Raw genomic sequence first — 22,700 nt, 5'->3', positions numbered from 1 at the left:
GCCACATTAAAAATCTAAGCAAAGCAGCATACGTTTCAGGTCAGAAAGGCAAAGAGATTCCCCAATTTCCTCTAGTGTTTCCCCTTCCGGAATCACAGAAAGGTCAAAATTCAGTAAACTGCAATATATTAAACATGCTATAATGTGAATCTTGTGATAAAAACCAACAGGGATTCAGGTACTCTATGTCCAAAAGCAACTAGAACTCATTTGACTCCACCATTTCCTACTTTCAGGTTGGCCTGCCAGGATACCACCTTCCTGAAAGCGTAGCCCCTTGGGATGCTCTGATATGAAGGAGACATAAATGGTCAGTAGGTGTTTGCTCAGCCATGTATATGAATAGCAGAGGAAAGTAAAAGAGATGCTCTGACACAGACTATCCCAGCAATACCAGCCTACTCAAAACTGAAATTACAGAAATGCTGTGCACATACAATGTGACATCTCAACTTGGGCGGATCAGGCAGTCTGCGCAAGTAGGAAACATTTATACTATTTCCAACTACACAAAGCCTGGTACTAAATCAGGTTTGCTAATATTCTGCTTCAGTATGGTTGTCAGCTCAACAGCACTTCCTTTGAGGCCTACTGAGAAAGACAACATGCTAATGACACAATAATAAATCTGTTTCTTAATATTGCTTGGTAAGAACCAGAAACTGGTTCTAAAAAACTGACGAGCTAGGAGCAGCAATCTACCTGCCATCAAGTTAGGCTACAGGAAAAAAAAAAAAAAAAAGTGGCTAACGAGAGAAGTGTTGTGTATCCACGGGTTCCTGGGCTCCTGTTCCATCTCACGTAATACGAATCCCTTAGTTCTTGCTCTCCAGAGACAGAGATGGCGTAAAGAGAATGGGAATCACAGAGCACTGGAAGAAACCAAGCAATCACTTGCTTGTTCTTCAAAGCAACTGCTGAGTGAAGACTGAACCTTTCAATTTGCCCCAGAGAATTATGTACTGCAGTCAACGAAACTGTGTGAATTGCAAGCACTTTACCCCAGTTATCAGCCCCTTTTCAGAACAATTTCACCTCCATATGCCATTCAGAATGCAAGAAAATGTCTCCTGCAGTCATATGAAAGAGTGGAGAGCTGGGCCACAGTAACAGCTTGTGAAGGGCACCAGCAGCTGTTAAAACCCCTGGAAATTCAGAAGCAGGAATGGCATCAACAGGATACTTCTAACTCTTTGGCAGAAGTCAGGGGTAAACACTGGCCAAAGAAAGCCTCTACCAGGCACCTCTTCTTTCAAGCATATTCTTCCCATCAGCTTTCCTTCTTGCCAAAGGGTCATCCTCACCAGTTCAAGGCAGAGTAGTGGCCAGATCATTTTCACTTACATCACTATCAGATGCTCATGTAAGAAATGAGACCTAGAGTCTTGAACAGGTTAAAAAAAAACAAAACAAAAAAACCCATAAGAATTCAAGCATATTAGGAAGGATGACATGATGCCAGCAGTAACGTCTCTTGTTCAACACTTACAGGAAAACTTGGAAGTTGAAAAGACAGCCTTGAAAATCTTCCTCTTGAAAAATTTCAGAGAGCAGTTAACAACCAGGATTACTTTCTAGATCTCCAGGCAAAAGCCAGTGAAACCATTCACATGCTCATCGCTAGCCATGGGAAGCACCTCGATGAATCACTGTCTTAGAAGGCAATCCTCTGCTGGCAAGCAGACAAAAGCCAGCACATTTCAAGAATACCACAGGTTTGACAGGCTTTGGCCTGAACACTCAGTTAGGGCAAGTACCTCAGCACCAATTTTACCATCTTTCTTTCTCTTACAAAGTTGTCAGAAAAGTAAAAGTGATTTAACCTTAACACAAGCTAAAATATTTTGGCATTTTGGGCATTTTTTTCTATGTAAAGGAGAAAGGTGACTATCATCAGACAGTAAGAAGAGTATACTCTTGATTAGTATGGTATTTATAGAGTTCAGGTACAGGATAAGCCAGATGAAGCAAAAATACAACTAATTAATATCCATGGTTTAGGCTGTGCAAATATATTATTTTTCTCTGAAAAGCTTGTAAAGAGCTTTCTGTAGAAAACATGAGAAAACTCTAGGTAGCTGTGAGTAGGTTGGAGCTTTTTGTGAGCATGATGCACACTCACACCCGTGCAGCTGGGGATCTGGGGGGAAAGCATGAGCTGATTAATCTGTGGCCTAAATGATCTGTCCACGGACAATCGAGCTGTCTGTGAATCCACTTGTGCATTACACTAGGCTTTTAAGAATTGCTCAGGTATAGATCCACTCTGTACTGACGCAGTAAGATTAATTTTTAAAAAATAAATGCTGACTGAAATTAAAACAAATATTTTAAAGGAAAGTTAGGGCTTTGACTTTCATTTGCAAAATTAATTCTACTCTTTCCTGAAAGTATTTTGCACACTAGAAACTCTGATTGCTTTACTTTAAGAATTTCATGACAAAAGAACTATGACATTCTTAAATCCAAATGAGAAAAAAAGGCACTGGTGCATCACACACAATACCCTAATTTCATAAGAGGCTTTATTTCTTAAAAAAAACCCCTGCTGTCCATCATACCTACAGCGCTGACATTTGTACTTGCGGTAGCCAAAATAGTTTGCGGTGCTTCATTTTCTGCTCATAAAATATTTTTACATAATAAATACAAAGTATTTTTTGACAATTCTGCATTTTGTATTTGGAGTTATAACTTCTAACTAGCAATTCGCTCTGCAAAAAATAAAACAGTGTTCCATACATGGCTGCAACTTTTGTGTAAGTGCAAGCAACAACTCGGCAGTATTTTTTTTTTTTTTAGATGAGCCACACTGATAGCTTTGCACTTCCTTGAGGCCTCCTCTCTTCTCACTGAATGAACTCCAGGGAATGGCATCATGTCGGGCTTTCCAGATGGATTATGTGAAGCCATAGCTCAATGTCATTTTCAATAGCAAGGCTCATAATTAAAGGTCAAATAGTCACTTCATCTGCAATCAATCAATAGAAGAAGTACTAATACTAAGTACTAATCAATCAATGGCAAATGCACTAATAAAAGCCATGCATCAAATGTCTGCATATGTGTGCGCTCACATGTACCATGCATATATGTGAGCAGGGAGAAGCACAGAAAAAGAACAAAATGTGGGTGAATATGCCAGAGGGCACTGTGGAATACTACGTTTATTCTCATTACTTGTAAGTTTATATCTCGTTCCACTCACTAACTGAAATACAAATAAACATTATTTTTCTACATATGCAATGCATTCTATCTAAAAACTGCCAAAGCACCCGCTAGTATTTAAAAACACCGACTTGTAATCCTAAATGAGTAACACAAAGGTACCTACCCTGTGTAATTTGTCCTTACACAAACATGCCCTGCACTCTGATCTGTGAGACAAAAAGTGTGTCAACTGTTCTGTCTACAAAATAAAACCCAGCATATGGGAACAGCACTCATCTCTGCACAGAGCAAGCACTTATTCATGGATTCAACAGTGGAAGTGGCAGTTGGCCTCATGAGCATGCACTGCATGGGAATTAGTTGGTTTCATAATATGGTGTGGGAGAAAGTGACTTATAAAAGTCTTCTCATGCCTCTCCTATTACCACTTCTAAAGCTTTAAAGCTGTCAGTGCTTCTCCCACTTTTGTCGGTGCCGCTCTGAGTCCCGCAGGGAACGGACCAGACGTACCTATCGGAGCTTCACCTGCCAAGTTGAGAGACATCAATTTCACCGCGAAGGAAGAAGTGCTGGGGGGTCATTTATACACTACCACTGCAAGCTTGGAGACAAACAAAGCAGATCTCTGCAATGGATACAAAACCAAACCCCACGATGTTTGGGCTTTCAGGCATTGTAATGACAGAGAGTGAGCAAAAACCCTCTCCGTTACAGGAGAACAGAAGGTTCCTCCTTGAATGGTTTGCAGTACACACCTCTGGACAAGGAGAAATGTGACAGAACAGCAAAAATAGTGAGGGGCAAAATACTTATCTCTCTTCTTATTTCTGCTAAGATCAGGACTGTGCTGCAGATACATTCAACTGTCATTCAGAAATAGGTAATAGGTAATCCTTAAAAACAGATTATATCTACTCTGCTTCTGCCTTCAGTGAAGGCATATATGCTAGTTGCTCTGATTAACAATTCCTGTTTATATCATCAGTTCAGGGGCACATCTCATCTTGCTAGGGCATCATAAAACCAGCGCCTCTCTCTTCCTAGGATGCTCTAGTTACCTACTCATTTAGCTAAAAATGTGCATTTATGCAGCCTTATCCTATATGGACCCGGTACTAGTACCAAACAGAGAAAAATACCAATGGTCTCAAAAACCAAATAGCTTGAAACAGATAAACAGTGGGCATGCTTATGCAGTGCCCAGAAGAGCGTCTGGGTCCTCAGTCTTTCCAAAGATGGGTTCACAGGGACTGCCAAAAGGAGCATTCCCTTTCAAGGGTGATTCAGGACGCGCTACTGCTGGGCACACATACAAAGCAGCAGTCTGGAAATCCCAAAAAAGCTTTGATGAAGCTCAACCCCAGGGATGGAAAACAGCAAGGGAAGCAGGCCCAATTCTCTCAGGCACTGAGCAATAGGGAAATGTAGTGCAAAAGCGCAAAGTGTAGGAGTGACAGATGTCAGACGACCTGCCTGCTGGCAAGCAACCTTGCTTTCCAAGAGGTATCAGCTCTTCAAGGATGAAGGTAAAGCAGTCTGTCCTGAAGGTGACAAATGAAAGTCTGTAGCAAAGAAACAGTGCTGCAATATTGCACTCCACCATCAACCTCTTTTATTTTATTTCGCACACTCAGGCATATGAGAGACCTATATTAGCAGAGTAAAATCATGCATGGCCAGGGAGAAGCTGTAGAAACACTTGAAGTCAAAGTGAGTGGTATATTTTTGTCAGAATTTTGCAAAACGCAATGCCTTTGCCCAAGCACGCTATCTGATTAATCAGGCTGTGCTAATGACAGCAACAAGGGAAAATGTCTGCAGAAAAGTGAAGCAAGCTAGGGATATGGAATTGGGCTATTTTAAATGAGAAAGTAAAATACAAAAAGGAGAGTACTAGCAGAATAAAAGTGCACTGATTCAGCACAGAGTATAGGATGCAGGTTAAGATAAGCTATGTGAGGATGCTTGGTAAAGACAGCAAAAGAAGAAGGGCCCTTACTTTTTTTACCAGGTGAAAGCAAGTCCCTTTAAGACTTAAATATTAAAGAAAAGACTTGGTGGTTATTTTCTTAGTGCCACGATAAGCTGTAGAGGTATTCAAAGAATGTATATAAAATTATTTCCATTAGGAAGGGAAGGAGAGAATTACACGTTCGTATGCTGTAAAATATAACCAGCTTCTGTTCTGTAGCATCACAGTTGTGTCCTAGGTTTATATGCACATCAGTAAAATGGCAAGTATGGTAGCATGCTATGACTTAGGCAGGGGGTCACTTTCTATAAATACAAATGTAACTGTCCTCCTGAGTACAAGCTCATTTATTATTTGAAGCTTTGGTTTCACAGCATACTTGGCTGTAAAGCAGCTCAAGTGTCGTTTAATCTATCTTCTGCTCCAAGGCAGGGCCAAGCTGAGCTATCTATTTCCTGACTGAGGCTTGTCTACAATGTTAAGAGATTCCAAGACATCAGCAGGCAACATATTCCAAAAAGCTCAACTACCTTAATATTAGACAGTTAGCTTAAATCTTCCCTGTTGTAGTAAAAGTCCTTTCCTTTTCAAAGTCCATTATGAAAAAATCAATTTTCTTCTTTGCATCAACCTTTTACATATTTCAAGAACACTACTGTATCTCAGGTCAGTCTTCTCTCACTAATCACAATTTTTTGAATCTTTCTCATGGATCAGGTTTTTGAGACCTGTGATCATCTATGTCACTCTCTTCTGATCTCTCTCCAGTTGGTTCACATAATTGAGTTGTGGAGTCCCAAATGTCACACAGTGGCATCAAAAGCCATAATGCTGTCAAGCTACACCACTTTTGCTACCTTTTCCCAACCCTCAGGACCTCGTAATCTTGTGTGAACAGAAAATAGACTGACTTGATATACATTTAACAAATCTATGGGGCTATTATTCATTTGGTTTTTTTCCCTGCACTGTTAAAATTATTTATTTAGATACTTATTTCAGTAATTTTCTAGCAAATAAAGTTAAACTCATTGATCTGTAATTCCTCGGCCCCTCCTTGATTCCCTACAAAGAGATGTCTTTGTTTGCCTTCTTGTCTTCCAGGAAACTCCTTCAGTTCCCACAGATTTTCAAGGGCACTTGCTAATAATTTGGCAGTACAGGCCTAGGAGAGGCACAGAATCCTAAGTAAGAAAATATTCAAGTCCTAATCTTTAAACTGACAGAACACTACAACAAAGTACTATCAGGTGGCTCTAAACAAGGCTGATTTAGCAGTATTTTGTGGATTTCCATCAGAACATCTTATAATCACTAAGGGATTGTAAATGACAAATATCTCAATAATGTTTTGATAAATTAATTCTAATAAATAAAACACTGTCCAAAAAAACCCTGCAGACTTCTTAAAATAAACATGCACATTTTGCTCATATTAAGCTGAAGACAGTACTGTCGCTTTGTGATTTCTGAACATACTACATGTTTAGACTTTCACTTGTGCAACCTCGTTCTGAGATACAGTATCTTTACTGTAGGACTATGCAGATATACCTTAGATTGTTTTCAGTAAGAAATGACAAATATTATCAATATTGGATATGCAACAGAACAGAAGAAAAACAGGAAAAAAAACAGTTTTCCCTAAATGATATGGTCTTAATAAATAACTAGTGAAATCTCAGCTAAGATGACCAAGTTGTCTCCCCTTTAATAAACATTTACTTACCCTCTACAAAAATATTAATAGCCTAATATACCGGTAGCATTACTTGTCTCACTAAAATCAGAATTATTTAGACAGAAAAGCTAACAACCAGCAACTTTTTTTTTCAACAAAGCAAGCTATGAATGTTACTGCTGTTTTGCTCAAAGGTTATCTTGATCTTCTTCCTGACTTACCCAGGGTGAGCGATTTGTGTGTGGAACAGAAGATGATAGCCACTGTGTCTGCTGGTGTGAAACCAGAGTTATTCCTAGAAAAGAAAGAGTTTTAATAATCTCTGTTAGCAAAAGCCTTCTTAAAACATCATTGGTCAAATGTATTACTTTGAGGATCCATATGCACATTCACATCACTTTGATCAACTCTACTGACAGAAATAATTCTACCCACAAATGAACAGTAGTACTTTTTTTTTTTTTTTTTTAAGCAGAATTGTTTCTTGTTTCTCGATTGTGGCAAACTCTCTAACAAATACATGAAGGGGTGGAATTCTGAACATGCTGGATATAGGACAACTTAATTCCAGCCAGAATTACTTCCGCAAATACTTCTGCAGAATTACTTCTGCAGTGGCCGCTATGCCACTCTAAAAATAAATAAATACATAAATAAGACAGAATGACCTACGATTCTTTTTCCTAGTACTTAATGTTAACAAAAAAGCTCCATTAAGATACTACATTGAATCTACACCATAAGAATTGCATAGAATATGTAGTGATCTGCTTGACAGAGAAACTATTTCTGAGGTTTACCCTTTGGGGGTGAGGCTAGGAAGGGTAGAAAATGATATACAGAGGTACGTGACTGGCCAATGGATTGCCGCAGTCAAAATTAGGACTAGCTTTCTAAAATTCCCAATACTGATTATATTGTTTGAGTTTGTTATTGCTTAATGGCATTGGGGTTATACACTGGGTCAAATCCTTCTCCAGATTACATCCAAGAGTTCAAAAGTTCTCTAAAATTACCTTATAGAGTCACAGTATAATCTTGTCACAAAGAAATCACCTTGTAGCATAAAATATGCGTAGGTAGCTCTAAGATACCGCACCTTCATTTGTGATCATTCTTTAAGGATATTTGGTAATTTATATAAAGCATAGGTCAGGAGACTGTAGCGTATTCTAGTGCTTCCCAATCAGTCGAGCACTGCTAACGGAAATACTCCAACAAGTGCACGTCAGAGGACAACAGTGGTTCCTCTAACTCACGCAAGCGACCCACTCAGCCTTTGGCTAATGCCAATGTCAAAGTTAGCGAAGTGACCACACAACAGTAAGTCATTCTCACTGTACTACTTTTTGAGACAGGAATGGACAATGGTTCTTCCTGGCTGACATCTAAAAAGGAAAGAACACCTTTACCAAACATTTGTTCAAGACAACCACCTTTTAAGAAACTCCATATAAATGTAACACATCTGATATATACAGAGAAGACTGAAGGCCAACAAACGTATCCTGAGATGTAAAAAGTCAAACCGAGTTCTCTCTCTCATATGTCATCAGTATGTCTGCAGGGCAAATTATACCTTCAGTGACATCTGTGCAAATCCATTTTTTTTCCAGAGGATGAGATACAGCAGTGATTGATTGAGATTTAACAACTCTGTAATTAACACACAAGAAGGGATAGAATCCAGGTCCTGCTCTGTTAGCTAGGAAATGCTAACAGAAAAAACATAGTAAAGATGACAAGGAAAATCAAAATGAGGTCACCCCTATTCAGAAATCTGTCCTTATACATCTGTATAAACTGAATCACACAAAACAAAAATATCTCACAAAACACTCAAACATTCTGTTTCAATACATTTGATTACCTTGTAGAGAAGAGGAAAGTCAAAAACATGAAGCTCAGCTGAACAGAAAATACTGAAAACAAAAAAAGAGAAACCGGTTAAAATTAAACTTACATCACAGAACTAAAGATCACTGAAATCTCTGTGTGCCACGCACATGCCTTTTGCACTCATGCGAAAGATCATCAGCCTGGGCTGCTGATGTTAAGCCCAGACCCAGTCAATTCAGAGAAATCCAAAGACAGAAAACCACGGGAGACTTTAAAGGGTGCTGTTTCAGACAATTAGGTCTGAAAGAACAATACATATTATATCCAAGAAAGCCAGAGCTATTATTATGGCTACACAAGATTTTCCTGATGTAACTCCTCTGAATCAAGTATTTCCTGCCACAATGAAAAACAGAGAAGTTCACTGTTGAATGCTGCCAATCCATTTCTCTATTTTTACTTATTAGGTTGATGACATAAGATCTCTTGAACATGTTCTAGCTGCCAGATACTTCAGTTTAGCTCATTTCTACCGAACAGAACGAAAGCAGAATGTGTAGGCATGACTACAATAAATATTCTCACATGCTTGGTATACTATTCTCCTGATGAATGATTACTTTTAACAGAAGATAATCATATACATTTAATTCCATCTGAGACAAAGGCTAACTCCTGAGTACATCAGACAAGGCAGCTGTTCAAGCCCAGTGAACTTTAAGCATGGATGTTTTTGGTGCATCCTGAGGGGAGCTCTCCCCTCTGCCAGCTCATGTGATACCTGCAGGGCTTCTGGGACACGCAGAGCCCCCATGGTGTCGGTGGAGGAATGGGCAATGAGATTAGGGAAAGAGGCAGCTTCCCAGCTGTGCCACGACTAGCTGCTGGGGGTCACAGAGCCCCCTCTCCTCCCTGCTGGGTGCAGGTCTCCCCACGGAGTCCAGGCAGACACTGTGACCTGTGCAGACCTTTTGTGGACGTGCACACAGCTGGAGGGAGCACTCATACTTCTGCCAGAATCTGGAGTGGGTCCTTCCCCTTTTCCTTGCCAAATCTGTGAATGCACTAAGGCTCATGTGCCCCTTAGGGTAAAGCAATCCAAGACAATACATCGGATTTTGACCACAACTTTTAACTGGGCAACACAGCACAGTTATTAACTACTGCCAGTGACATTTTCTGTTCTCTTACATACATTTCCTAAGATGCATAAATGTCACCTCAGCATGCACTTAATATTTGCTTCATGAACTAAGGAAGCAATCCATTGTTACTGAATTATAATTTTTTGGAAGTAAGTACATTAATTTAATATGCCCAGGAAAAAATCCCTTTCTTAATAGGTATAATTCTGTAGAGCAATAAGCATATGTTGATACCAATTATCCATTGTGTATATTTTGCTGTGTCTAGAATATTAACATAAAAATTACATGAAAACATTAATCAGTAGATTAATAAATGCAGTTTCATCTCAAACTCCTTGTGCTAATTTCACCTCCTGGTGTAACATAACACACACAGCCAGCCAACATATCCAACAGAAGTAAATCTTTTCCAGGCTATAATATATACATTCATCTTCATAACTTTCTTATTTTTTTAGTTTTATAAATATTTTAGAGAAAAAAATAAACATTTAATATGTTCCTATCAGTTCCAAGGCTTATGTTAATATTCTTGCAAAGAAACTTCAGTTACACACATTTGAAATGAAAATGTATATAAAATTATTTTCAATGTACTGCACTGCAAGTGGTGTATATATAATTACATATGGCACACATGCAGAGCTGCCTTACAGAGCAATAAAAGAAAGGAAAGGAAAAGCTATGGGAGCAACCATTCTACAACAACTGTCTGAGCAAGAACATGTTTTTTTTTTTTTTTTTTTTTTTTTTTTTTTTTTTTTTTTTTTTGTCTAAAAGACAACTTCGCCTGTTTTCTCCAAGCAGTGGTCACCGCAGTGACATAAAATTACTTCATTCTTGATTCTCTGCATTTTAAGCCAGAGTCTGAGATTTCCGTATCCTTTCTCCCCAACAATTTGGCGCTGGTTTAACTACATCACGGTATATGGTCCCTCTTCATGTGCCTATGAAAACAAGTATTTTCCCCATTTTGAAAAAGTGACCATTAGATGGTCTCTCTCTTCTTTGTTTTCAGAATAAAATGACAGTTCTCAGCTTCACCATAAGCTTTGCAGTACCACTTATAACTCCATGTAATTTTTTCACACGTTCAGCATTTCATAATCCAGAAGAGTAAGTGACCCACTAAGTGCAGGGGCTAATTTCTTACTGACTGCAGTGGGGGTTGGATTTATGTGCAATATATATTTTTATTAGACACAAACATGTGCACATGCACACAGTTTCAGAAGCTGACGTAATGATTTCCTGAAATCTAACAATTCTGGAGCTTAAAGGATGTGATTGATACTCTTGTATAATGCAGTTACCTCTCCCCAAAGGAGATTGAAACTTTCGTCTCTGCACAGTCTGAAGCAAGACAGGAATTACCTACTGGGAGAGGAGACAGTGCCTGAATATACCACTGCTTTTCCCTGAGAGGTAATGATCTACAAGTGTATTTTTAACTGATGGCAAAGATATCAGCAATCTATTCTCATGTGTGTGTTATTTAAAGGCGAATGAATAGACTGCTTCTAAAACAAACTCTCCAACAAATGCCTTCATCCAGAAGAAATGTATCAAAACCTTCAAACTCCTTACTAGTTTCTAGATTTGTAATTGAGTAACGAAGAAAGTTATAACAATGTTTTTGAGTAGCAGCTCAAAGCCAAATCTTTCCTCTCTGTTTGGAATGCAACGTCTGTTCACATATGGTTGTTTAATAACAAGGACGTCACAACAGCATGGTCAGAAACTCTTGAAAAACAATACTGTGCCCCTTTAGAAAGGAGTACTGTTGAGCAATCTCAGGCACACCTAATAGTGGGGTTCATCACTCTATAAATGCTTACTCAACTTCCTAAAAGCATACAACCCCTCAGAAGTTGAAAAAAATCTATTTGGCTTACTAGACTCAATAAAAGTGCAAGCTCTAGACTCAAGTCACTTTCCTTTTCAGGAAAAGGTGGATAGCCCTCTGCTATACACTTTGTTCTTTACACACACACATCTGACTGATAAAATAGATGTTTTAAGGCTGAACTTACTTATAAACACTATGATAATCAAGCTAAATTTATCAAGATCAATATTTGGATTGGCAAAAGTATCACAGAATGTTGTGTAGATGATCATCAAGAGCATGCAGCTGCTGATAGCACCAAATGGAGGCTTCTTCCTTTCCAGCCAATCCTTGATGTATCTTCGGACAATCTGAAACACAGAAATCAACAGGTTGCCTCTTTTCAAAGATGCAAGAAGCCAAGTTGGGCATCACAAAATGAATCTGACAGTGGAAAGACACAAAGAGAAGAGAGTAATTCGGATGACGGCCACAGTGGATTTCAAAGCTTCCCTGCCACACAACTCTTCTTCTGGGGAATTTAACATTTGTAGTGCAACTTCCACTGGGCGTCCATAATGAGAGTATATTTTCAAGTACATTCAAATCCATCCTTAATCATGCCAAATGTTCTTTGCTAGCTGTCACTGAGACATGCCCATTAAGCCTCCCCAAAGTTTATCTCCTCTGCTGATACTAATGGATGTATGTAATTATCACAGTCCCCTTTGCATCAACAGACAATTCCAAGTGCAACTTTGGGAATCTTAAAAATCTGACATCTTCAGGAATTTCATGACGGTAGATAATCGAAAGTGATCCATGGAACATTTTAATATTTAAATAGCTAGCAATGCACCAGAAGTTTTTAATTAAATTATAACTCAAGCTTGAAAAGCAAAAGTGCATGTGTTGTGGGAGTTTAAATAATTCAAACTCTGAATATCTAGAGTTTTTGTAAATCCAAAGACAAATGCCATTTGCACGCTTTTAGAATACTAGAATTAACACAAGAAAACAAGTAAACCTCCTGTACTTAGTGTAACTTCCGCACTTTCAGGAAATTGAATCTGATTTTTTTTTTTTTTTTTTTTTTTAAGAAAACCATAAATGTTAAAGCAACTTCAACTTCTAAATTATGCCAAATAGTACAGGACTAAGCATCAGCAGAGACAAACCCTGCATGGGGACCTGCTTTTATTTTTTTTTCTCTTTATATGGTTTGAAAAAACTTTACAGCTTTTATCATACAGCTGACTTGTGTTAATTTTTCAGCAATCACATTATCTCGCCTAATTTTTGCTGAAACATCCCAACATTCCCTGTTACCAAACTCTTTCAGAAATAATAGCACAAGATCCTGAGACACTTCTAACAGAGGTTTCTAGAGGCATCTCATTAACTTCCCATAGCAGTACCAGCAATAAACACCACCATTACCAGTTTAATGATACAGAACATTTTAGAGGTATTCAAGATTAATATCAAAGCATCATCACCAGTGCGCCACAGGACCTTTTCACACTGTAACTGCCAAAGCTGGTGGATTGACCTCACGGCTGTCAGTTTTCCTCACTGCCTTCCCAGCTTGTTTGTAAATCTCTCAATAGGGAAGTCTTGTAAGTAGCTATCTGAGTAACTGCAGAAAACAGACTTTATCGACCACATGGCAGGGCACATACTAAAAATTTTGCACATAGGGTTCACAAAAATCTAAGTAGGCTGAAGATCAGCGCTTACCTCACAGTACTTCTAAGCTTCCTGCTGGAGAAAAATAACAGATTTACAGGAAACCGTATAAGGAAATGCTCAACACTCCAGTGAAAACACTCACTCAACTTTCAAATTTCACACTTGCCAGATGTTGAAAAGAGGAGAAAAAAAATTGGTAATACAGCCAAACTTCTGCAGGAGCGTTCAGAGGAGCTCCTGCAGTAACCTCCTCGTAACACTGGTAGGAACAGACCACAAGACACAGGCAATGTGCGTGCAGACGGAAGCATGCAGAGGGGGAAAGCAACCAAGTGGGAAGACTGTATTAGCCTAATCCAAGCAGCCTTGGACTCCCTGCAATTCTCAGAAGCAAAAAGCAAAGTCTTTGGCCTCTAAAGTGAGCACTTTCTAAGGAAGGTTAAAAAAAACCCAAACAAACAAACAAAACAACCCATTATACCCTAGATTAAAGTCACACTAGGGAAAAAGAAAAGCTACATTAAGACCACGCATTTACGGGCCTTCAATCAGAAAAATGTGAATCGGGCCAATACTGAAATTATCAGAAATATTGAAAAGGAAAAGTTATGGTTAACAATTACACCACAGTACAATTTATACACAAGTATTTATTATGAAAACTACAACCTTGTGTCTGTACCAAGGTATAATTATAACATATTTGACACTATTAACTCTATATGCATATCTAACATGGACAGATAGACAAGAAAAAAGGGAAAACATTTTAAAAATGAAATTGCAAACAATAGTTCCTCCCTACCGTCTATCAACTGATGTTTTCTTTAAATATCCACCTCTGACTTCCTGACCTGGACTAGTCTGGAAGTTAATGTGAATCAGCAAATGCCAGTGGGGCTTAATGCATTTTATATTAAAAAAAAAAAAAAAAAAGAAAAAGAAAAAAAAAAAGGCATAGTCAGACCCTGAAGAACTAAACTGTGGCTTTAGGAAATCATCTCATCAACCTAGCATCATGCTAAGAAACATAGATTATAAAAACATACACAAACACACCCTCTCTAATACAGAAGCTGATACATTTTTGGCTTCTCTTAATGTTCAAGGTGATCTGTAATTTTAGAGCATGTTGATTCAGCCTATAATCATTGATTTGAAGTAATTAAATCCTTATGTAATTTAAGAGGAAAGAAATATAACCTGAGCCCCTATAGGAATCTGTGAAAGTTAAACTAGATTTTTCACAGGCAAGCTCATGTCAGCTGATTCATTTAGACTAAAAACCAATCCATTTGTTACTTATTCACACCCTGCAGAGTTGTTTTGGTACAAGGATGCTTTGAAAGCCTCTCAATTCTTAACCCAATTTTATAACCATTTCAGTGTTAACTAGGACTTTAAAAAACTTGTGAAGATTTGTTATGAAATCATGGTAATACCCACAATGCAATAAAGACAACATGCAAACAGACCAGAGCCAGCCGGCCAGCAACCCTTTTTGCTCTACAGTAACAGCACTCTGACAGGAAATCTAAAAGAGGTTGAAAAGCCACGAGCAATATGGACTGAAATAATTAAATAAAGAATCTCATAGGTCAATTGGAGCCTGAACTAAAATAGAGTTTCATTTATCTGCAAAGATAGAAGCAGCCAACAAAATGATTTCTGCAATGATTTATGGCCTACACTAAGGACATGAAACTTGGACACCACACCAGCGTGCCACTTGTACAGCCCTGAGCTGGACGGACAAGCACAGGAGAGAGGAGAGGTTGAAGAAAGGACTGAACTGATCCTCCTGTGGACAGATGAACTTACAGCCTGGAGTAGAAATATGAAGGACTGACATTCCAAATAAATGCCCTAGACCAGCACACTAATGAAAAATAGTAAAAGGGCAGTACTCTATAGATGCAGTAATTCCTAGTGAAAGAGAATTCCTTGCACACACACACACACACACACACACACACAAAAATCAATTAAAACCAGCTTTCTGTCAGAGGAGGGGAACAGGAAAGAGATGTTGGAAAAGTGTGAAACACCAAACCATTTAAAACCATGCTTTCCATGGGAAAATGCTGCAGGATGCTATCACGTCACAGAAACGGCATTTACAATCTCCTTGCACTCTCTGAACGTACGAGGGCCTTGCAACTTGTTTGCCTGCTGGGACTCTCGCAGAGCTACTTCTGCAAAGAGGGTTGCGGCCTCTGGCGTTGGGGACTGCCCACACCGAGCACAAAGAACTGCAAAGTTTTCCATGCAGGTTTGAATGACAGCCTCAGAGAGCAGCGAATTCCTGCTGCCTGCACGTGACAGAACAGCGCATGGTGAATCTCTGCTTCAAACTGTGGTTTAGTGGGCAGAAGGGAGGGAGAAAGTAAATCTTTTTATGGGGGAGTATTAAAAACTGCATAATATGAGATGCTGATAAATTCACAGGAAAGTTAGATGACAACAGAGCCACAGGGTGTTCACCCAGGCAACTGTGTGCTGGTGACTGGAGTCTCCACAAGGTTTCTGGAAAGGCACCAGGTCAAGTTTGCTTCAAAACACAGTTCTGGGCCCTAGATATGACTTCAGGCTTGCATCTTGCACAGGATTTTTTTTTTTTAATAAAATGAATTGTTTGACAATTGACAAATGAATTGTTACATGAAACTGCAGTGTGAACACATGAATATGTAGTGTGGCCATTTCAACTTGGTTCTGCTGGAATGGTTACATCTAAAGGTTCTTCCTCCAACTGCGCAGTACCTGGCCCTAACCTTGTTTAAAAACAGTCTCTCCAAGCAAATTGGCTAAGTGTTCATGTGCTTGATTCATTTAATATCCTCTTGTATAAAGAAACAGGAGCTGCTGTTCCAGAGAGGCAGGTAAATAATGCCCATCCATTGTACAATCATACATGAAGACAGCAGAACATATATTATAAACAACAATTCTCTTATACCTTCATAACAGTTACACTATATTCCTAGAGAAACTGGTCAGCAAAATGCAGCTAGATTATTTCCACCTGCCTGCTCAAGTGGTGGATATACAAGGTAACAAATGAAATAAACTTAATGTAGTTCATTAGTGTTTGTTATGAACTGAAGTTATTAGAAAGGTGATTTTTCTTCTCCCCAAATTTCATGGAGTGGAGTTATTTCTGACATTTGTAATACAGTGTATCTTTCAAAATGTTTAAAACCCATGAGTTGAAAGACTAGAAGAAACGGTTATCAAGTCACTTTCTCTGTTTCCATATACACACAAAAGAATCTCCTGGTATTTTGTATTATCACACGAAAGTTTTTCTTAGTTCTATCAACTCACAGAATCAGTAAGGTTGGAAGGGACCTCTGGAGATCATCTAGTCCAACCTCTCAAAGATTTCCTGGTGCTGGTTCCACTGGGGCTTGAACCCCAAACCTTAAGCATGTAAAGCAGATGTGATAACCACTACACTATCCCTCTACTCAATTCTTGGGGACTGATTTAATCTTCAAGAGAATTTAAAATGTTTTAATTGTGCTTTTTCTTCTACTATTATGTATTGGTATGCTCTTCAAAACACCTGGACGAAACACCTAAACTTTAACATAACTAACATAACTTAGTCACCTTTTCCTTGTGTTGAAACACATAAACAAATAGAGCTGGATCACTGCTAGCCCTAAATGCAGCAGTTAGTTTATTTACTTTCTCTTCAAAGTAGAATTCTTAACTCATTCCTAACTACTATTACTATTATTGCTACTTATAACATCATAACTTTGCAATGAACTGCACAATGTGAAGTTTTCTTTTGCAAAGCATTGAGTCAAGCCAGAAAGATATTAGCAACTGTTTGATAACCTCTGAATAACCCTTTTTACACAGTGATAGCATACAAAGAAGACAGACAATGTGGAATATTGGAAGCTGCTTCAGTGAAGCTTGAAAGACATGAAAGGCGGAAAAATACTGGTCCAAAATAGAGAAGAAAGTTTACTAAGAATAAGAACTATGAAAAAATAACAGCAAGAACCAGACTCTGAGATGGAAGCGAGATTAATGTGGGTTGTAGGAATCACATAAACAAGATACAACCTCCTTCAGATATTTATATAACATAATACCCCTTCATAGATCCATGATCTACAGCTGCAATTCAGTCACACTACTGAATTGCATTCAGTACTGCAATACTGAATTCAGCCTCTTCCCGGCTCACACTACTCACACTACTTCAGCTGGACCCTGTGCTGATCATGTTACAGGGGCAGTACCTAAGTGAAGACATGCTCTTCTGCTCATTCCTGTACACTGTTATAAGCCAAGACTTTATACCGATTCCCTCACCTTTCCATAACTCCTAAGATGCCAACAAATGTTAAATCTGCCCCCCCCTTTTCTTTAAGTGTACAATCTCATTTAATATTTCTTTTCTGAATATGAGATAGAAAAAATAAAAATATTTTTATTTTGCAATTTCAGAGGAAAATATTTACAAGAGCCTTGTTTTCTTTCTTCAGATTATTGAATTCCCCTAAAAGCTATCTTACTCTATTATGTCAGCCCATTTACTCCCCAGAGATCGCTCCCGGCACACGTAAGCCTTGAAATTAAGCTTTAGAAAACTTACACAAGGCCATTTTGGAAATTAACTTTCACATTTGGGGGCAATTCATAAATGTTGCTTAATAACATTAAAAATAGGTGTAACATGGCAAAAATGTAAAGGGAGTTTGTAAGGGTAGTGCATATATTTTCTTCATATTTTGTTTGTATTCCATGGAGACCAGGTTCTGCTCCGTGCTTGAGACAAGTGTCTGAAGGGAGTGAACTGTGGTCTGAATGTTGCTAATCTGTCATCTCAGTTTTCTGCAACAACCTTCCACAAGTGCTGATCTCCTCAAGCACCACTCTTCCTCCCTGCAGCACCCCTAGAGATTTAAGGAAAAGTAGGGCTACTTCCATGTAGATTTAAGCTACAAGACTGAAAGCATTTGAGATCGTTCCCTTTTTATAAATTTGACTATTCCCCCCCCACCTCAACCACTATAAACCAACATTATGCAGAAGTGAATTGTACCTTCTGCTCACTGATAACTGCAATATACCTCTCTCTCGATTCCTTTCTTATTCCTTAAAATTAAATTCCTTGCCAAGCTGTTTAGCTCCAATTTCACTGACAATCTGTACTGCAACGCAGCACCTTTTTAAAATTGTGTTTATAAAAATGGTTCTGAAACGCTGGTAGGGCTCCTCCGGAACATTTTGGGCAACAACAAAGAAAATGCTTAAAATTCTGACACCAAGATTTTTTGATTCTGTGAACATTTCTGTACAACTGGCTTTAGGAAGAAGAAGAACTACTAGAATCATAACATTAATTTTAGCTTTAGTTAAGGTCTGTTTAATATGAAGTGCCCACTTTATGTTGGCAGACAAATTACCAGTGGGGCAACTAGAGAATGCATGAATGATAATGTACAGACAAGCTTTTTATTACTTATTCATAGAAAACAGTGGGTTTTGGTGTGCTGCTTTGAAAAATGTTCAAACTAGTAGAATATAATGAAAGCACAGTGAAAATTCTATTTCATTAACATTTAATCATAAATTGCTCTTTAATATAAAACATAAAATAAAAGTCTGTCAGAAGCGCTTAGGTGTAGAGAAAGGAGAAAGTCTGCAAAAAGGAGAAAGGAAATACTGCAGTGTTTTTCACTGCTTCTATTATTTGTCACCTTCAGAAGAAAAAAAATAAAACAAGAAACAAGTCTTGAACCAAACTCTCAGAACTGGTCATGAAGAAAATGCTTAGACATTTCTTGAAACTAAATTTTAGTCAGCAAAATGTATTATCAACACTTACAAACAAAGTAAAAAGTTATTTTAGCATAACTGTGATAGCTGAGGAGCAGCATTTTTCTTCCCTTCCATCAGATTTTACAGAACTCTGTGCTACACAGAAAAAAAACTAATTCAGGACTTCAAGCTTCCATAGAAAATTCAAAAATAATTCATATTTTCCATGAGATATCTACTACCACATTTATTTGTATAACAAGTATTCTCAAATTCCCTTTATACATATACCAGAGTGGTGCACAAATAAATTCTTGAATACTACAGATCTTCAAGGCTTACAGAACATGAAACCTTTGAACAACATTATAGCTCATCTCTCTCTTCAAAACCTCTTGTCAGAAAAGTTTTTTTACTCTACAAATACAAATGCAGTATTATACTACCAGTATTGACTTGACCAACATCAGGTCATCAATTAGCAAAATACATCTATAGACAGAAAATACAGGACACTGCAGACAACCTAAATATCTCTGACAAAGAACAGAATAACTCTCCTCGTCCAAGACCATCTATCAGTAACTGCTATCTGTAAGAGTCGGTGGTTTTCTGATCACATAATTTCTTATTCTCAAGCCAGCACCTTTAGCAATTCTTTAACTGACAAATGACAGTCAGGATTCGAGTAGAGGCTGTACCTGCAGCCCCTTATGCATTTCATTGTCAGTGGCTAGAAAAGCTAGAAAAAGCAACTCCAGTCAATGGCAGCCTGACAACACACGGAAAATTATTTGAGAAATGGTAGAAAAATAAGCAGGAATTATGCTATCGCCACTTCTTTCTCCCACCCATCACTTAAAAATCTGACAAGTCAGCCAACTAACCAAAATCCTTGATACATTTTGTTATAAAATAAACAAACAAATAAAAAACCAAAACAAATCTAAAAGCACGTTCTCATCTGCTTCGCTCATATCCCAGGGGCTGTGCAAACAGCCAGCTTTGCAGCCTGCCCAGAAAACAAGCATTTAGGTAATACAGACTTTCCCAGAGGCGAGATTTTTTATTTTTTTTTTTTTTTTTTTTTTTAAGGAAAATATCCCCCTCAGAGAATGCTTCCTTTAAGCAGTCTCCTCTATTTTACATTGATGTGGATCAAGCTTAAAGCCTCTATTGATCACAGTTGAGTTAGGATGGCTGAAGAGAAACAATTCGCCAAGCAGGCAGGTCCCAGGCTTGCTTTTTTTCAGATCAAGTTCTTTGCTACGAGCTAACCCTAGCAGGCATTCTTGCACTGACTTTTCTGCTGAACAGTACGACTGTGCATGGTAAGGAATTGACACTGTGGGTGTGAAATGATAAATTAGAGGTAATTGCTGAAACTGTCACTCACGAATTGCGGGCCATTATCTCTTAATGCATCTGGAATCCCAGAGTGAGCAACTTGTGATTTACCAAGTATTATTACATTGTTACACAGCATGTTGTGCAACAGCTCAATAGTGAGTGAGTAGCAGTCTACAAATGAGATGCAAAACTTTGCATTCAATTTAAAACAGATCCATGCTAGTACGGGATGCAGCCAAATCAGACATATGACTATACCACTTGGTGTCAGTACTTTTCCTGCATATTGTTTTCTCCTGATTACTGCAGGTTAGTCTTGGATACCCACTGTCAAAAATGGCTTTGATTCTTACCTAGATTAGAAAGAGGTTGGCTTATTTTCATACAGTTCTATCTAATCAAGACAATCAGTGTTGACTACCCTTAGCATTTTGATTTGTAGCTACCCTTCACATTTCCTTTCCTCCATATCTTCTGAATTTCAAATGTAGTATGTTTAGAAACAAAGTCTTTATGCTTAAAGGAATGTGGATTATTTCTGTTCGTGTTTCATTTCCATATACTGTTTCAAACACTTTTAAAGAATCAGCCTTCTGTTTGTCATTGAATTGTATTTATATATATTAAAAAAAAATCAAACTCTTAAATAAATGATTGAGTTACATAAGCTTTAATATTCCATTTTTTTTCTTTCAGTCTTTATCAGAGCCCTTAAATCACATCTGTTCTCTGTTAAGTCTCATCACAGTTCTGATTTTGAACTTAGGATCACTCAGAGAACTTATTTCATATGCTTATTGCACAATTCATATTACTTAACCTTATTATGTGGTGCTGCCAAAAATAACCCCCCTACCAGTCATCTCAGGTAGCAATTTCTTGTAACATGTCTTTCCAAAGTAAGATGCCATTATACCTATAGATCAAACAACTCTTGAAATTTTGCAATGGCTTTGTCTAGCAATCTACCATCATCTTCAGATTCTCATCAGATTGCAGTACAGCTTGCTGATACTCTGTCTAGGTTACTTCATTCTGCCTAGATCTGTTATTGTCCTATTTGATTCCTAGAAATTCCCAACTAAGGCAACAACTTCTGGGATTCAAGTAATTTTGCTTCTTCTGTTTCACAGAGACTTAATTTGATAAGTTAAGAATGAAATACACAGGAATGTTCACCAGCAAATCCTAATGGTCCTAATAAGGAGGTTCTTAAGCATTTAACTCAAAACATGTGAGCAATCCAATAAACTTCAGAGGCACAGGGGCATGCTGAAAAAGGCATGTCACTTTTTCATGTGATAGTTATAACCAGGTCATGTAGGTACTGATGCTGGTGGCTACTCTTTTGCTTATCACACTCATCTTCCTATTAGACCTTAATATTTTTTTTTTGATCATATAAGAAAAAAAATTCACTAGGACTTCAGTAGGTTACAGTACATGCCAATTTTGAAATTTACCATTATAGTTTGATACAAGACTGATTTTACTGTTCTACATAGCACAACGACAGAAATTCTTAATTTTGGCCTATGCATTCCATTATAGGCTCCACTTTCATTTGTCAACATTTTAACCACGTTTTCCATTCCAAAACCTGCTTTCGGCTGACAAAATTCAGTAAGTACAAGCTAAACCCAGAATTAAACTGTAGACTCTAGAGTCAGCACTGGCAGTTTTCAGGAAAGAGCTGCAAATCCCAGTGATAACCCCTCAAATGTGGTTTCACAGAGAGGACAACATTCAACTACTGTTCCTAGCTGCTCATTTGGTCAAAAAAACCCAGAAATACGCCTGAATTCTGCTGTGCCACTGCTGAGTGGCTTGTGTATAAGTGTGTTTGTGAGAGAGAGCGACAGATCAGCGTGACTCCAGGTGAGGGTATTTTATGATTTTTCTTTACTCTCTGTTCTTTTAAAAACATAAGACTTAACGTTTAAAAATCCCTACAAAAATGACAGCAAAATTAAACCTCAAAAGTTAGAAAGGCCACTGTCCAAGGAATAAATCACAATCGCATAGGATATATTCTTTTCCACAGGACTTTTGTTTGCAGCTGAAGTTAGAAGGTGTGCAGTGAATGAGGCATAGGAAAGGGTGCTGCATGATTCAGATACCTGAATACCATCCCCAAGAAAAGGAATCAACTCAAAATTCTGCCAAGAAGTTCCCAAGTGATGCTATGCAAGATAGTTAAATTCAGCTTTCTCAGATGGTATCAGCTCC

The 22,700-nt window shown here is 38.1% G+C and overlaps 1 protein-coding gene across 4 annotated transcripts in view; it reads right to left on the bottom strand.

Annotated features, from left to right (window-relative positions):
• The window catches only part of SLC10A7 (solute carrier family 10 member 7), a 153,324-nt gene that overhangs the window by 16,276 nt on the left and 114,348 nt on the right, over positions 1 to 22,700 (bottom strand). For all 4 annotated transcript variants that reach the window (XM_062573887.1, XM_062573889.1, XM_062573888.1 and 1 more), the window contains 3 exons: positions 11,848 to 12,013; positions 8,698 to 8,749; positions 7,049 to 7,122 (listed from right to left, as the gene is read on the bottom strand). In XM_062573887.1, coding sequence (XP_062429871.1) covers positions 7,049 to 7,122; positions 8,698 to 8,749; positions 11,848 to 12,013 — 292 coding nt within the window. The remainder of the gene's footprint in view (positions 1 to 7,048; positions 7,123 to 8,697; positions 8,750 to 11,847; positions 12,014 to 22,700) is intronic.

Source organism: Rhea pennata, chromosome 4 (genome assembly GCF_028389875.1).
Source record: "Rhea pennata isolate bPtePen1 chromosome 4, bPtePen1.pri, whole genome shotgun sequence".
Classification (NCBI taxonomy): domain Eukaryota; kingdom Metazoa; phylum Chordata; class Aves; order Rheiformes; family Rheidae; genus Rhea; species Rhea pennata.
This window is presented reverse-complemented; position numbering and strand designations above follow the sequence as displayed.